General features: G+C 38.1%; 2 protein-coding genes and 1 pseudogene across 3 annotated transcripts; all 3 read right to left on the reverse strand.

Moving 5' to 3' along the window:
• Positions 1 to 1,710: 1,710 nt before the first annotated feature.
• Positions 1,711 to 3,648, reverse strand: LOC149037563 (matrilin-1-like). The gene is made up of 5 exons (XM_089186350.1): positions 3,561 to 3,648; positions 3,044 to 3,211; positions 2,754 to 2,984; positions 2,193 to 2,378; positions 1,711 to 1,715 (listed from the first exon to the last, which is right to left on the reverse strand). Exons 1-5 carry the CDS (start codon positions 3,646 to 3,648, stop codon positions 1,711 to 1,713), a joined length of 678 nt encoding a protein of 225 aa, XP_089042476.1.
• A 455-nt stretch (positions 3,649 to 4,103) lies between these two features.
• Positions 4,104 to 7,959, reverse strand: LOC113680095 (uncharacterized; annotated as a pseudogene). Its single transcript, XR_016180762.1, has 7 exons — positions 7,911 to 7,959; positions 7,778 to 7,798; positions 6,741 to 7,186; positions 6,294 to 6,453; positions 5,808 to 5,981; positions 5,217 to 5,426; positions 4,104 to 4,306 (listed from the first exon to the last, which is right to left on the reverse strand). The product of XR_016180762.1 is annotated as an uncharacterized LOC113680095 (transcript).
• A 99-nt stretch (positions 7,960 to 8,058) lies between these two features.
• LOC149037564 (uncharacterized) lies at positions 8,059 to 10,922 on the reverse strand. The gene is made up of 2 exons (XM_089187766.1): positions 10,422 to 10,922; positions 8,059 to 10,179 (listed from the first exon to the last, which is right to left on the reverse strand). The coding sequence occupies exons 1-2, from the start codon at positions 10,783 to 10,785 to the stop codon at positions 8,609 to 8,611; spliced, it is 1,935 nt and encodes a 644-aa protein (XP_089043892.1). The 5' UTR covers positions 10,786 to 10,922; the 3' UTR covers positions 8,059 to 8,608.
• Between the last annotated feature and the right edge of the window lie 5,552 nt (positions 10,923 to 16,474).

The raw sequence follows: 16,474 nt of genomic DNA on the forward strand, positions 1-16,474 counted from the left end.
ACGCATACTCGAATGCCAGGGCTTGGTACAGCGTACCACGGGCGCATGCTTCGGCATTACTCGGTCTTCACTTAGGCTAATAAATGTGAAGCCAGCAAGCAGAGAATAACCAGCCCACGCCTTGGGCGGGAGATCATACCAGTTAGTTTTTATTCGAAAACAATACAATTTCTAGTTAACTTGCAAAGCAAAAATAGTCATGGTTAAAACTATGTCAACCGGAAGAATCATTTTAACAGGGTTTGTGTGAAAATGAGCTTGAAATATAAAAAGTGGTCGCTAAATATAAACTTTACCGTTATCATAAACTTTACCATTTGTTAGGAAAAAGATCACAGAATGCTAGAAGACAAAATTGAATTGTGCTAACTTATTTCGTTCGTAGCCTTTCATTCTCTCATCAGATAAGGTTAATCAGTTATAGGGTTTGCCTACAATGTGTCAGATTACTAGTGTAGAAATTATTCTTCTCAGATTTCAGGTTAATAAAAGCTTGCTTTTGGAAATGCTTTGCTTTGATACTTAAAATGTTTAAAATGCTAGAAAGATGAAATAAAGATAAATAAAGATGCTAAAAATAAATGAAATTTGGAATAAGAGATTTGTTATTGTCACTGGTTTTAAATATTTAGAATAATGGTAGCAGGAAAAAGACATTGAGGTTTTTCCAAACCAGCTTCAGGTCAATGAGATTTTGGATTTTTTAGCATTAAAATAGGGTTAGATTAAACTTATTAATTTTAAACGGTATCATCATGGATTGTTTTCATGAACGGTGATTATTTTTGTCGCAAAATCCAAAATGAAATTTAATTTAGAATCGTGAATATCTTAATAGTTTACAGACTTTACTTAGCACTATTACTAAGAAAATTTCTAGTAGAAATCCATAAAGCGGAGAAAATTTGTTTGTGACCTCATAATCGAGCGTCCATTACCAACTAGTAAACGCCTAACGACCGATAAGAGCGGATGAAAAGCTATGAAGGTTAGGCTACTTGTGCAGTGCAGTTTGCAAGCTCAAGAAGAATTCCTTATAACGCGCGCGGGCGCGGATGAGCAGGTGGGCAAGAAGATGAAGCATTGAGTTTAAATTGTAAGAGACAGGATCAAAAAGGAAACCTCTACTGGTAGAATAAGTTAGTATTAAATAGATGGAAATGTCATTTCAATGATTTTGGCGTAAACATGGGATCCAGGAACCAAATATTTGAAACTGGAAACAAATAAAAGCAATATCGATGTCTGACTTTCTCAGCAGGCGCCATTTTGGATTAAATGACGTCATTCGGTTGCCGCTATTATCATTAAACAATGGCATTTTGTCCACAGTGGTCCACAGGGGATAATACGGAGATTGTAGTAACGTACCTTGGAGAGTTAGGAGATTCAACATGGCGACGCTCAAAAAGTCCACATTTAAAATAACTGATATCTGTTTCAATTTTTTTTCCACACAAAATACTTCATCTCCATTTATGCCGAAAAATTTTTATTTCTACAAATCAGTTTGGATGATGAAAGGACGATTTCTCTCCACCAGGGGCTTTCTTTAAGAAATGGGCAAAGACAGAGGTTCCCCCTTTAAGATAGTTTATTTTCAGTATGGTATGCCAACACAATAATTCCGTAAATTGTTGCTGCTACATTCATAGTCTACCCCATTTGTTTTGATCCAAAGATACGGCATGTCTTGAAAAACCAGCCCCTTTATTCTGCAAAATGAACACAAAAGCTTAATTTTGTGACACTCGCATACGAGAAAAGTTTCTCCGTAAGCATCACTGTATGACAATAATTATAAATATTGATTTTTTTTAATTTTAAAAAACACTGCATTAAAGTCCTACAACCCTGCCTACAAACTACATTGCTAAAAGTATATAGAACTTGAAAAACCAGCCCCTTTATCCTCGAAAATGACACGAATTGTTGTTTTTTTGTGACGCTCGTATGTGAGAAAATTTTTTCCGTAAACACCAATGTAAGTAGATTAGAGCTTATAAAGGCTAACAACCAGAGTTTTAATGATAAAAACAAAAGTAACAACAATAATTTTGATAGCAGTAATACTAACAGTAATGATGGTAAATATAACCATAAAGTACTTAAACGGGATCCATTTTTCTCTCTGAGAAGGCCAGGTGGATTCAAAAGTAAGAGCGACTGAGGTTTTTGCAATTATAACTTACCCGAACAAGCCGATCCCTTGATTGTTTTCATCATCTCATCAAGCTTATCGAACGCCTCCACCTGAACCACAGGACCTGCGCCAGCGATATCGTGCAAAGTGGCTTCTTCCACTCCTGGTTCGATACCCACTGCTACAATGTTGACTTTCTTTTCCTGTAAGAAGAGAATCTCTGACACATGAGTCACTTTTGATTGGAGAAGGATTAAGTTAGTTTTAAGGGTCCATTACTGCTAGAACTTATTCTGCATCATAAGGTGAGCAGGATGCAATGCTAATTCATCTCAACAAATGACAACGAACACAACACAAGAGACCCAACTAGGGCTCTAGTTCTCAGTGGAATGACTCGTTGAAACATCAGCTGTCATTGATCAAACTTTTTTTTAACTACTTCACACCCACCTTGAAATTTTTATTTATTTCTTCAGAAAATGCTTTGAAGTCAATGTTCTAGCTTTCAGTTCAAAAGAATTGAAAAATTCCACTCATTAGGTTCACATTTTTATTTGTCTTACCCCTATGTTCTCATCAATCAAGCTTCGACATAACTATTTTATACTCCCCCTGAAATCTTTCGATATTTCTTTAGAAAATGCCTTTAAGTCAAAGTCTTCGTCTGGATTAGTTGGCTTTCCATCTGTGAGTACAATCATGACATTTGGTTTGTCTGGTCTGTCTCCTCCTGCCTCAGTAAACATCTCGTCCCTCGCCATAAGGAGAGCCATATCAGTGCGAGTTTGATACTGTATACTGTATACTGTATTTGATACTGATACCACTGGTTCTTCGGCTATTTTTTTTAGTAAGACATATTTATCGTGATATTGTGAGTCGCCAAGTTTGAAAGACAGTTGTGCATTTTTGTTAAAGGTAATAAGTGATCTGCGTCAGGAGCAGGGTCGAAGTTTCCAACCAGTTTACCCAAGAAAGTGATAACCTTTTCCAGATTACCTAATTTAACACTCTGGGATTTGTCGAGAACGATTGCAACGTCAAGTCCAGCTGTGCACGGAGGAGCTGTGGAGATGAAAAAGGGAAATAACTTGAAGAAAGATGTAAAATAGTGCCAGAAGTGATATTTGAGTCATGAAACAACATCAAAACATTGTTACAAGTCATTATTTCTAGTCTTATAAAGTACAGACAATGATATTTCCCTATTATTTGATGTCGATATATTTTTGTTTCTTTATTGAACTGACATGTTTATCAGGTGATCTTTCCCAATATTTCTATGTTACTTCTCTATCGTAACTAAATATTATCACTCATTGAAGTTTGACTAAAGGTGAGAGGTGATGAGGGATTCGTTTGATCAGAGAGTTTAGCTCGCTAAATTGAGATCTTAAGGCTATCGGTTCCAAACCTCCACAGTGTCCCTTTGTAATTCCGAGTTGAGCCTCTTGCAAATAACCAATATTAAAGAATTTACTCTCGGACAAACATCCCATCATATTTCGAAAGAAATGGACAACGTGGTTCATTCAATGCTTCCTGAATAACTAAGAATAATGGGCTATGGTTTCTATAGTGATGAAAGACAACCAAAAAATATTCGAAATAATGCGATAAGGAACTAGATTACTGAGCAGTTAATTTCACGGCTCCAATTGCACTAAATTTTCACAGGATTCCCTAAAGCATGAATGTTATGTTTTATGAATGAGCTTTGAAGTTTTCAGGGTAGAAGCGACAAGATTTAGGACTTGCATGCCTGGTGCAACGAGCATTCAATTTGAAAGTTACAACCGCATATTTTGTGCTGATCGTCAGTCCCGCGATCCACCTGTGAAAATGATTATGGAACGCGGTCTGTATCCCACTTTGTTTTATCATTTTCTTCAGAGTACTAACTGCTTCAGGTTCACAACAAAATGGAGTACTGATGACAACTAACGCTGCAAAACATCTAAATAACTTCATACTGCAAATACTTACTGCAAGGTTGTTCGTTACATGAAAGTGTCATTTCAGCTGGTCCCAGTTCACTGCAGTCCTTTCCACCGTGTTGTGGAGCAGGATTGGTACAAGTTCTTGTTTTAGTTCTTACTCCTCCTCCACATGTGGCACTGCACTCTGACTCCTTCCATTCGGTGTATTTTCCATCAATTGCTAAACCATAGAAAATTAAAAAAATAATTTTCAAGATGGGAAATTTAAAAAGCGCATGATGTTACAAAAATAGTAGATTGCAATCATTGCGTCTGAAAGACTTGTAACCTTGCTTGGTAAACCTACTTCCAAAATAAAATTACGCTGCAGAACCATGAAATCTTTTCTTACTTCAAGAATCCCTTTTGAGTAGCTCATAATCAATTTTTATCGGATTGCTATGGGATCGGAGAGAGAGAGGAGGGAGGGGGAAATCTTTTGTACTCCGAGCTCCTGTTAAAAATAGAATTTTGCACGCGATTTGTACCTTCCTTTCATTAAATCACGTGACTTGGGATCGGAATCTCGCTGTTCGCGCGCTTTTCTTTTAACTGTCGTTCGGAAAAAGGAAAATCGAAAAAAGCTTTAACTCTCAATATCATCGAAGAATTAAGTCTTGGAAGTTCTATGAATATTTTCGTTTCTTATAAATACGTAACAGGAAAGTGGCCACTTTGCAGGGCGAGATTGAAGATGACAGCGCCCGTATTCAAGTTTTAAGCACATTTGAGGACAATATTTTCAAGGTGAGGTTGCTTTTAGTTATCCTCACAATGCCACAGTGCTAAAATTCTATGCAAACATTTTAGAACTTTGGATAGATTTAACTGATTTCAGGCGCACACTTCTCTCTTGAACGTTTTGCCTGAGTGATATCGGTACACGTTTGAGATCACGAGCATAAGATAAGATAAGTGTAATGGATGCAATCACAAAAAAAAAATTATTTAATTCCCTAATTAAGAAATAAGTCATGAAATCTATCTAAAGCAACATAAAAAGTGGTTAAAGATCGCTATAGAGTGGATTACAGCCAGGATTAGCACAACACTCGGTGATACTAAATTAAAAGAAAAGTAAACGTACAGACAATTTCTCCGACAGTTGCTCTTACAAATACTCATACGGCACTCCTGTGTGTTGCATGATTCTGTTTTCTCAGAAGGTCCCAGTTCACTGCAGTCCTTTCCACCATAAGACGGCGGAGGATTGGTACAGGTTCTTGTAAATGTTTTTACTCCTCCTCCGCATGTTTCAGTGCATTCTGACTCCTGCCATTCGGTGTATTTGCCAGCAATTGCTAAACCATAAAAAAAAAATACTTTTCACCCTTATGCACAACCTGCTATGAACTTGGTTTTAGAATCAATTACAGCAAAAATAATCTTATCGTATATTATGGGAAAGCTTTTTCTTGCTGTTACAGAAAAAAAGGTCTTTTTTCCCTTAATTAAGAGCTTACAAGTCCACAAGTTATGCAAATTATGAAATAATCGACAACCACTCAATGTAGTTGCCATCAATTGCTAAATCGTGAAAAAAGACTCCTTAAAAGTTTTGAAAAGGAATTTTCAGTTACCAAGCATTGCCTAGAACCAGGGCAGCAAATCTTATTTCAGCACTTTTATTCGCCTTCTCAAGGGCTTAAGAATGTGGTTGAAAATTGATTGTTTGTGCTCACCGCATGATTCTTCGTTGCATGAAAGTGTCATTTCAGCTGGTCCCAGTTCACTGCAGTCCTTTCCACCGTGTTGTGGAGCAGGATTGGTACAAGTTCTTGTTTTAGTTATTACTCCTCCTCCACATGTCGCACTGCACTCAGACTCCTTCCATTCGGTGTACTTGCCGTCAATTGCTAAACCACCAAAACGAAAAAATGTTCACTCGTCTGCACAACTTGTTGTAACCATGAAATCAGTAAATTGGTTTTAGAATCAAAGTCAACAAAATCATTTTTATCATATAAACTACGGTGTTATACAAGGATTACGAAATAATCGTTGCAGCCTAAAAAAAAGGAATTTGTAAAGACCTGGATTTTTTAATTGGAACCTATTGAAATCGACCGATGTTTATAAAGCCATAGGTCCTTTCCAATGCTACCGTATGTATTTGTTATGCTCTCTTATTTTCAGCTTAACTGTAATATGTTAAAAGTTGAGCTTACCACAGTAAACTTATAACACTTCGTCTAAATTTTCCTTTATTTTTTTATAGCTCGGGAACAAAAGAACTCTGCCTTTTTCATCAGCAATCTCTGCCATTTTCTTCTCTTGCTTTGCCACATTTTTGCCAACCCCAACAACGACAACGAAAACATCTTTAGCCTAATACAAAACAGACAACCTCAGAGTTAGTTGGGCAGTTAGTTAGTTTGATATGTACGTTACTTAAGGTCTGATCGTGAAAATGAGTGCAAGATAACCTTAAAAAAATTTTTTAAAAAAATTAATTCTTCACCTCTCTACTAAATGTACTAGAAGGCTAACTAACTTCAGGACCTCGTTTGACCAAGAATAATAAAGTCGCGGAATTTGCATGATTAACTTTAGTGAAAAAGTCATGTCATCTACAAATTGGTATTTGCTTTCCGTTATAAAATCTCATTACTAACCTCCAGCGCTTTCGTTGATGTTTCAAAAGGAATGAACGTTTTCCTGTCTCTCTTTGGGATATGAGGTTTTCCATCAGTTACGATAATTAAGACGTTCTTGGCTTTGGGTCTGTCCCCTCCGGCTGCTGTAAACACTTCTCTGGCAGCCAGGTCCAAAGCAAGATCTGTGCGAGTTCCAAATTTCTTTGGCCTAACTATGAAGATTTCTTTTACAGCCTTCCTCAATTTGCCTGCATCGTAGTATTCTTTATTGTTAAGCTTGTTCTGAATATCAGCAGTTTTTGCAAACGTGCTAAGAGCAACATGATTTCCATCAGCAGAAACGAGAGTTGAGTCAAGTAACTCTTCAATAAAGTTCACCAGCTTTTTTCGTTGTTGCTTCCTCATACTCTTTGATATGTCACCAAAAATCGCTACATCCATATTCTGTTGGTGGCACTGGTTATCTAATTTTAAGAATAGAAATCAGTGTTTAAACTCATTAGTGAGTAAATATTGAGGCTTTTAAGGCTTGGGATTAGCAATTTTGCACCGCTTAGGCTGTTTGACTTTAGGATGCCCATAATCATATCACAGTTCTTAGAGAAAACAGTCCGGGATTGCTTTGTTTTTGCTTTACCTCGCCCATACAATCCTCCCACAAAACCGCACCACTCTCTCAACCAATCAGATGTAAAACTGAAACCAATTACGTCTTGGTCGCTCACGTTTTCCCGCGCTTCAGGCAATTCAGTTGGTGAATTTTGTGCTCTTATTGTGTCTTAAAGGTATATTCCTTTCTTCTGATTGGCCGCTCTAATTACTATAGTTTTGGTCAGTTTTTACGAGAATTCATCAAAAAGCGTAGTAGTCCCCATATCATCAATAGGGACTATTCTATTTTCTTAAGATTATCGCAAGCGCACCTTTAGCGACCCTCAAACTAACAAAGTCGAGTGAGCCGTGCGTTTTTTCCCATATTTTCCCAATTTAGATTAATATTAGTACTGTACCTTATTCATCGGTAACTAGATTATAAAATAAAACAATTAACGAACCTGCTGTTACAGATGCCACGTCTGAAAAAGAAAAACAGATTATGTTAATGGTCATTCTCTAAACTTAAAATCATAAACCGCTGTAGGAGATCGAATATAAGAAGGAGGGATCAAAAAAGCCAGATATTCTTACCTAAACATACACCCAATGCGATAGGTACGAGAATCCGTAGATGTTGCATTTTTAATGAAATTAAGGGGGGATTCTACCTAAAAAAAGTGCATTTTTTCAAATAATTGTAGGAATTTAAGTTTTGGTCACAACTATCTAAAACTATATATCACTGGAAAGCTTATGAACTATATTTTTCAAAAAAAGGTGTTATGTCACACCTGCAGCAAATGTAACCTGACACCGGTCATTTCAATTAACAACTTGTAGTGTCTCACCTATATGTACTTGAGTAAAGATTGTTAGAAACTGTTTCAATGAAATACCAATATTTTGCTGTTATTCTAAAGAATATTGAATACTTGTTGGGATGAGTGAAGGATTTCAAGAATTTTTTAAATTTGACATCACAGCACTGGTGTCAAGTTACACATCTAACACATGATCACTATTTGTTTAATCATTTCTTTAGAAAGACCTCTATGGCATTTTCCTTCACTCATCCCAAATAACTCAATTAGATCAGCAATCCCTAAAAATTTCAGGTCCATAGCTCTCATACTTCTTGAGTAATCTTTTCTCAAGTATTAAAAAATACGTTTTGAGAAAAAAAGGCCTAAAGTTACAAGATTTTAAAATTAAACACCTCCTGTATTCAAATTATGAAGTCAATGAGTAGCCATAAGTTCAAATATAATTAGGATAGGCAAGAGCAAGAGTTAGAATGCCCCAGCTTCATATGAAACATCTTCTTTTTCACGAAGAGCCGCTTCTCTTTGAGTACGGATAAGCTGCAATCCCTGCCGGCGCTTCTTCTCCTTGGCCGTTGCCTGCTTATCAGCTTTCCGAAGCCTTGAATTATCTCTTAGTCGAAATGCATCCTCAGTAAATGCACCTCCAGGAATTGAAAGCCTTTCCATCAATCTTTCTCTGCTTTCTGCACCTCTGTGGAAGTGGCAGACTGCAGACGCAGCAGCACACCGGACAACTTTCACTCCATGGTGTTTATGTTTGGGACACCGGACCCAAACCATTGCGTTGATGCTTTCATTTGGGTTCTGGGTTTTTCCTCGTACACATCTTTCTAAAAGTTTACTGTCACTTAATGACACAAATGTGGGTTTTAGAGTCTCCACGAAGACTTCGGGCAAACAGTCATCTCCTTTGTAGGTACTGGTTCCTGTTGCCTGGTCCTGTTGCCATTTGCACCATGATGAATCACCTGGTGGACAGAAGCGGTGTTGTTTAGCATTGTCAGTTGAATTTACACAGTGATGGAGAATGGCAATAATATTTTTTTTCATAGCATAAACTGCAATGTCAACCTCCCGTTCAGAGGGATTTGCCTTGGTCAAGGTGTTTTGCCGGATTGCTAGGCCATAGTACCTTTGAAGCTGCTTGATCTTTCCTTCTGTAAGCCGGCCACGCCCTCCTATAGGTTTTCCATCAGCAAGTTTACCCTTACTGCATGCCTTCAAATTCATTAAATGTTTGCCCATCCTTTTCTGCACATGGCCTACACAATCCAGTTTAATAACTTCACAGTCATCATAGGCATGTTGAACAGTGTTAAAGGCCTTACTGTCCCCGTCTGACACCATCCATTTGTACCTCATGTTATGAAGTTCGATGGATCTATTCCAAAGAACAGAAGCTCCTTCTGCTTCCATAGCAGGTGAACTTCCTTCGAAGTTGATGTCACAATCTCCAGATGCAACATGCTCCCTCCTCCATTCTTCAAACTCTTCCACATTCCCTTCACATTGTGAGTTCTTTAGGGAGCACTTACGGCAAGATTTAGACATCACGTGATAGTCTAAAACTTCTCCTGTGTCAATTGAGATGACGAAAACAACACCTGTTAGTGATGTGAAACCTCTTTTGGCCCAAGTGCCATCAAAGCTAACAGCAGCATCAATTATTGTGGTGCTGTCTGAGATGCCATTTTCCTCCATGATTAGCTTTCGGAGCCTTTGGCCTGCACCTTTTAGTTCTTCTTTTGCTTCACTTTCCAGTGCTTCCAAAATTACATCAACTTGCTTGTAGTAAGCAGCTCTTGACAAACAAGGCATGTTCATTATCGCACAGAAAGAAGAGAGTCCGTCGTAGCCACTTCCAGTTTCTATTGAGTGGTAGACAGCTCTCCGGTTGACATCAAATGATTTGCCTTTCTTGGCAAGGTTGGGTGATGTCTGCCAAGGAGTACTTTCATCACAAGAATTGCAGTGAATGGAGAGATCTGACATCAGTCCATAACGGCTAGCGGTATTTTCTTCAATAGTAAGGTCTCCTATATTAAAAACATGACGGAAAAGGATGCTATTAGCTATAGTTACTGAACCAAACAGAACCACAATGTTGGAGCATTAGTTCACACCTCCATAAATGTGTACAAGTGTTGCAGTGAAGAAAGATCAGAAAAAATGATTAAACAATAATAAAACTCCTTTTCTGCAAATAATTCTAACTATCGTTTTTCTTTAGGTTCAAGGGGCTGAAAAGCATATTTATGATGTGTGATATTTTTCTCACCTTCTTCGCATTTGTGTAAAGTTGAGAGCACAGAAGAGAAGCTCTTTAGATCAACGAGCCTGTATCCTTTTTCTACCTCAGCTACCTCGAAAACTTTTTTGTTTTCATCAGAACTTGAAGAAGACTCATCTTCTGAGCTCTGGAATCTCATCTTCTTCCTTGAAGAACTAGGAAGCTGATCGCTTTCTTCGCCAAAATCTGACAGATCAGACTGATCGTGCGAAGTTCCTGGGGTCGGTTCGTTTGGTTCACTCTTCCTGTTGCAACCGCTTTTCTTCAGTAATTGCGCTTTTTTACGATCTCCTCCATGCCCCTTTCTTTTCCTAGTTTTCCTGTAAACGGTTCTTTTCTTCTTTCCAGTCATTCCAGCACAAAAGAGACAAAAGGAGTTCAATATTTCGCAATACACTGTGACAACTTTCACACAAAAATCTCTCACTCGTCTCCAGTGTTACTCTTTCAATTTCTTATTTTCCCCTTCATGTAAGATAGCACAAGGATTCTAAGGGGCGTTTCGGGCTTGTTTGACATATTTTGAGCTCCAAACAGGCTGGTAAACAAGTAAGAAACAAAAAATGCTGTTTTGGTTGCCATGGAAACGAGATTTCTATTTAGATACCTCTTCTTTTCTAACATAATTTCTCATTTATATTTTAAAATTTTTCGGTAAAAACGATCGTCAGTGTAAAGTCGAATAGTTGAACCTCGCATTTCTGAAGAAAACAAAAAAACAATATTTTGAGCTAATTTCAGGTAGAATCCCCCCTTAAGAACTGCAAAAAGAAAACCAAAAGATATATAGTTTATAGAGAGGAAAAAATTCTACAGTTCAGTTTCGTCAAAAAGGTTGCAAGTACTCTTGGCGTTTCGTACGTGTTAGTCTACAGAACAGCTGCATCGTCAGGACTTTTTATTTGTTGCATATCTTGAACAATTGTTAAGATATTATTTACTTTTATCAGCGTCAGCGCCAGCGTGTTTTTTACCCGCAAAGTATACCCAGCAATGTTTAATTTTGGAGATGAATTCAAAATGGTATACGTAGCGGGGTCAGTTGTTTCACATCAGAACTATGCAGCTTGTTTCCAATACCCAACAACAACAAAGAGCCGAAAACAGCTTCTCCAATAGAAAGGTATAATTTTAATGAGAGTACAACACAGTTTCTTTGTCTCCTAATTTTCGACGGGAATCTTACTTTGACCAATGAACGTGACTTGGCATGAATTTATATTTGGCATGAATCATTAACCCTCAATGTAGTTTTTGAGTTATAAAAATTGATTAAAAGAAGCAGAAATATAGTCGTGGAGGAATGTGCATACTAATCAGAATGAGCAATCAAATTTAGACGACAAAACTCTGTTTCATGAAGAGCGTGAAGAAAACATAAGGCTTCAAAAATGCTTATTTTATTTACGATATAGAGATTTTCAGTAATGGTAAGTACGCGGGCACAACAGCTCCATAATTTTTTACCTTCGGAAAAATTCATTTACTAACCTAAACTTTGAGGGAAAGTTGGAAGACATACCTCAATCAAACGTGTCATTTCAACTGTTTTCAACTGTCTTGATACTTTTGTGCCCGAAACGTCGCCTCTATCACTCCTCGATGACCACCATCTTGAGTAAAAGCGAAGATCAGTATCTATTCACTAATTTCCAATAGAATTATTGGTACATACAACAATTAGTAACGAGTAAACAGCGAACATCTTCGATTTCTTAAATGGTCGCCATGTTGTGACGTCAAGAGGTTATTAAAGCTGATAACTATCCCGGACTATTCTTTCTCTTTTCTCTCCCTCCTTTTCAGCCGCCCGATGCTGTGAAATTAGGATCCACTCAGTGATAACAGCCATTACCAAGGTAACAGCTATTTGCCAAGAGAACAGCCACTGCTAAGAGAACAGCCATTACTAAAAAGCACAACCATTACCAGCATAACAGCCATTACCAACATAACAGCCATCACCAAGAGAGCAGCCATCACCCACATAACAGCCATTACCAACATAACAGCCATTACCAACATAATAGCCATCACCAAGAGAGCACCCATTACCAACATAACAGCCATCACCAACATAACAGCCATCACCAACATAACAGCCATCACCAACATAACAGCCATCACCAACATAACAGCCATCACCAACATAACAGCCATCACCAACATAACAGCCATCACCAACATAACAGCCATCACCAACATAACAGCCATCACCAACATAACAGCCATCACCAACATAACAGCCATCACCAACATAACAGCCATCACCAACATAACAGCCATCACCAACATAACAGCCATCACCAACATAACAGCCATCACCAACATAACAGCCATCACCAACATAACAGCCATCACCAACATAACAGCCATCACCAACATAACAGCCATCACCAACATAACAGCCATCACCAACATAACAGCCATCACCAAGAGAGCAGCCATCACCCACATAACAGCCATTACCAACATAACAGCCATTACCAACATAATAGCCATCACCAAGAGAGCACCCATTACCAACATAACAGCCATCACCAACATAACAGCCATCACCAACATAACAGCCATCACCAACATAACAGCCATCACCAACATAACAGCCATCACCAACATAACAGCCATCACCAATATAACAGCCATCACCAACATAACAGCCATCACCAACATAACAGCCATCACCAACATAACAGCCATCACCAACATAACAGCCATCACCAACATAACAGCCATCACCAACATAACAGCCATCACCAATATAACAGCCATCACCCACATAACAGCCATTACCAACATAACAGCCATTACCAACATAATAGCCATCACCAAGAGAGCACCCATCACCAAGAGAGCACCCATCACCAACATAACAGCCATCACCAACATAACAGCCATCACCAACATAACAGCCATCACCAGCATAACAGCCATCGCCAACATAACAGCCATCACCAACATAACAGCCATCACCAACATAACAGCCATCACCAATATAACAGCCATCACCAACATAACAGCCATCACCAATATAGCAGCCATCACCAACATAACAGCCATCACCAACATAACAGCCATCACCAACATAACAGCCATCACCAACATAACAGCCATCACCAATATAACAGCCATCACCAACATAACAGCCATCACCAACATAACAGCCATCACCAACATAACAGCCATCACCAACATAACAGCCATCACCAACATAACAGCCATCACCAACATAACAGCCATCACCAATATAACAGCCATCACCAACATAACAGCCATTACCAACATAACAGCCATTACCAACATAACAGCCATTACCAACATAACAGCCATTACCAAGAGAGAAGCCATCACCAACATAACAGCCATCACCAACATAACAGCCATCATCAACATAACAGCCATCACCAACATAACAGCCATTACCAACATAAAAGCCATCACCAAGAGAGCAACCATCACCAACTTAACAGCAATTACCAACATAACAGCCATCATCAACATAACAGCCATCACCAACTTAACAGCCATCACCAACATAACAGCCATTACTAACATAACAGCCATCACCAACATAGCAGCCATTACCAACATAATAGCCATTACCAACATAACAGCCATCACGAAGAGAGCAACCATCACCAACAAAACAGCCATTACCGACATAACAGCCATCATCAACATAACAGCCATTACCAACATAACAGCCATCACCAACATAACAGCCATCACCAACATAACAGCCATCATCAACATAACAGCCATCACCAACATAACAGCCATCACCAACATAACAGCCATCACCAACATAACAGCCATCACCAATATAACAGCTATCACCAACATAACAGCCATTACCAACATAACAGCCATTACCAACATAACAGCCATTACCAACATAACAACCATTACCAACATAACAGCCATCACCAACATAACAGGCATCACCAACATAACAGCCATCACCAACATAATAGCCATTACCAACATAATAGCCATTACCAACATAACAGCCATTACCAAGAGAACAGCCATTACCAACATAACAGCCATCACCAACATAACAGCCATTACAAACATAACAGCCATGACCAAGATAACAGCTATCACTAAGGTAACAGCCATTACCAACATAACAGCCATCCACAAGATAACAGCTTTCACCAAGGTAACAGCCACTATCAAGGTAACAGCCATTACCAGAGTAACAGCCGTTACCAAGGTAACAGCCATTACCAGGGCATTTTGTTGTTAAAAGAACTCGATTTTCGTGTTTTAAATCTTAAAGGAGTTACGTAACCCAGAACTATCAGGAATCTATTAATATTCGTTTTCGTTCAAAATAGTGTGTGTTGTAATTTTCTTGTCAGTTACAGTTTAGTCATTGTATATTACACGTCTTTTCTTAAAGTGGAGTCGTTTTGCGTTTGAAAAATTAATTTTAATTAATTTTCTGCTGAATTCATAAATTGTTAAAAAAAAAGAAAGGAAAGCCCGCTTTTTTACGGCTAAAAATATTTTGTTTCCAGTTCCCTTCTACATGATTAATGACCTATCGTAAACTTCATTGAATAAACTCTTTAGCCGCCAGAGCTGAGGAGTTTCATAAATTGAAGGGTTGGAAAATAAACTAACTTTAGTTCCGCTTTAAGGCTTTGCTAAATCTTTATACTTCTTTCGTTGAAAAGCCTTAGAGAGATTAAGACTTGGGAAATTACTGTTACGCATCCATGTCATGGTCTTTACAAGGGTGTTAAGTATTCGCAGAGGTACAGAACTCACACTGTCTTACACAGGAGTTGTGCGAACCAGGTATGGTGTCGATTCCCGTTAACTCTAACTCTATCATAAGGGTGATGATACAATGTAATTAAAACAGCTGCGACTCGAGGGAAGTTCGTGTTATTGAAATTTTGTCATATCATGAACAATGATAGTAATTCACGTCTGTGAAACGCATAATTCTTTATTATCATTCTCGGTTGCTTTTTCAAAAATGAAATTGAAAACAAAGTTCAAGATTGGCATTGAAACTAAGAAAATATTAAGATACATGCATTAGTGAGTTAAAGCAGAATAAAAGACCTGAGGAGGGCTTCCAGGGAAGACATGGTCAGAAAGAGGGATAAAAGATGCACACACTCTATTTCTTATTCATACATAGTAATCAACATCAACAATTCAGTTACAATGGAACATTTTAAAAAAGAATTTCAGTAGCTAAGCTTTATTGAGATACAATGCAGTTTAGTTGATGGTACACTTGACTGGCAGATTTGACTCAGTCGACTCTATGGCGGTTTCCCTAATTCCCCAAAAAATAAAACAAAGAATATATGGCTTCATCAAAACAAATTCAATGTTTTGACAACCGTACTTTTTGTTTTCACTTGTCACATACTGACGGGCACGTTTAGAATTTTCAAGGTTAAGGTGACCTAGAAAATGTCCTGATTGGGAAAAAAAACTGCTTCGAATTAGCAGCCGGAGTCAAATTGCAGAAAGAGAGGGCGGAAATCCAGGGGAATCGATTTTAGTTCCAATTGGCGCGTAATTGGAGTAAACAACAGTTTGAGTTTGAGACTTATCGGAAGTAGACTTCTGGTTCTCAACTAGAAACACATTAATTCTCAAGAGCAATTCTGATGAACATCTTTTCTACGATTTTCATCGACATAGAATTTTTGCCAATGCAATTTCCATACACGAAGATCTCCATTTATTATAAGCGTATTTTTTTCCCGTTCTCTTTCAATTCTATTTAAAATAGCTCAATTCTATTTAGAATAGTTGTATTAAAACATTACATCATTTACAATCTTCGGTCACCAGCCTTATGTGTCTCAATTTTTTCCACCCTGAATATTTCATTGCCATTTATGCTGACGAATTTCATTCTCAAAATCAATTTAGATGATAAAACGACGATTTCTTTCGCCCAGTGGCTTTCTTTAAGAAAACGGAGAATGGAAAGTGGGCGTAAGAGAGAAAGAAGTGGGAAAGAGCGAGTAGAGAAGGATGCTCCGCGGTCATTTTATTGCAAA

This window comes from Pocillopora damicornis, chromosome 11 (genome assembly GCF_964200805.1).
Source record: "Pocillopora damicornis chromosome 11, jaPocDami1.2, whole genome shotgun sequence".
Taxonomy (NCBI): domain Eukaryota; kingdom Metazoa; phylum Cnidaria; class Anthozoa; order Scleractinia; family Pocilloporidae; genus Pocillopora; species Pocillopora damicornis.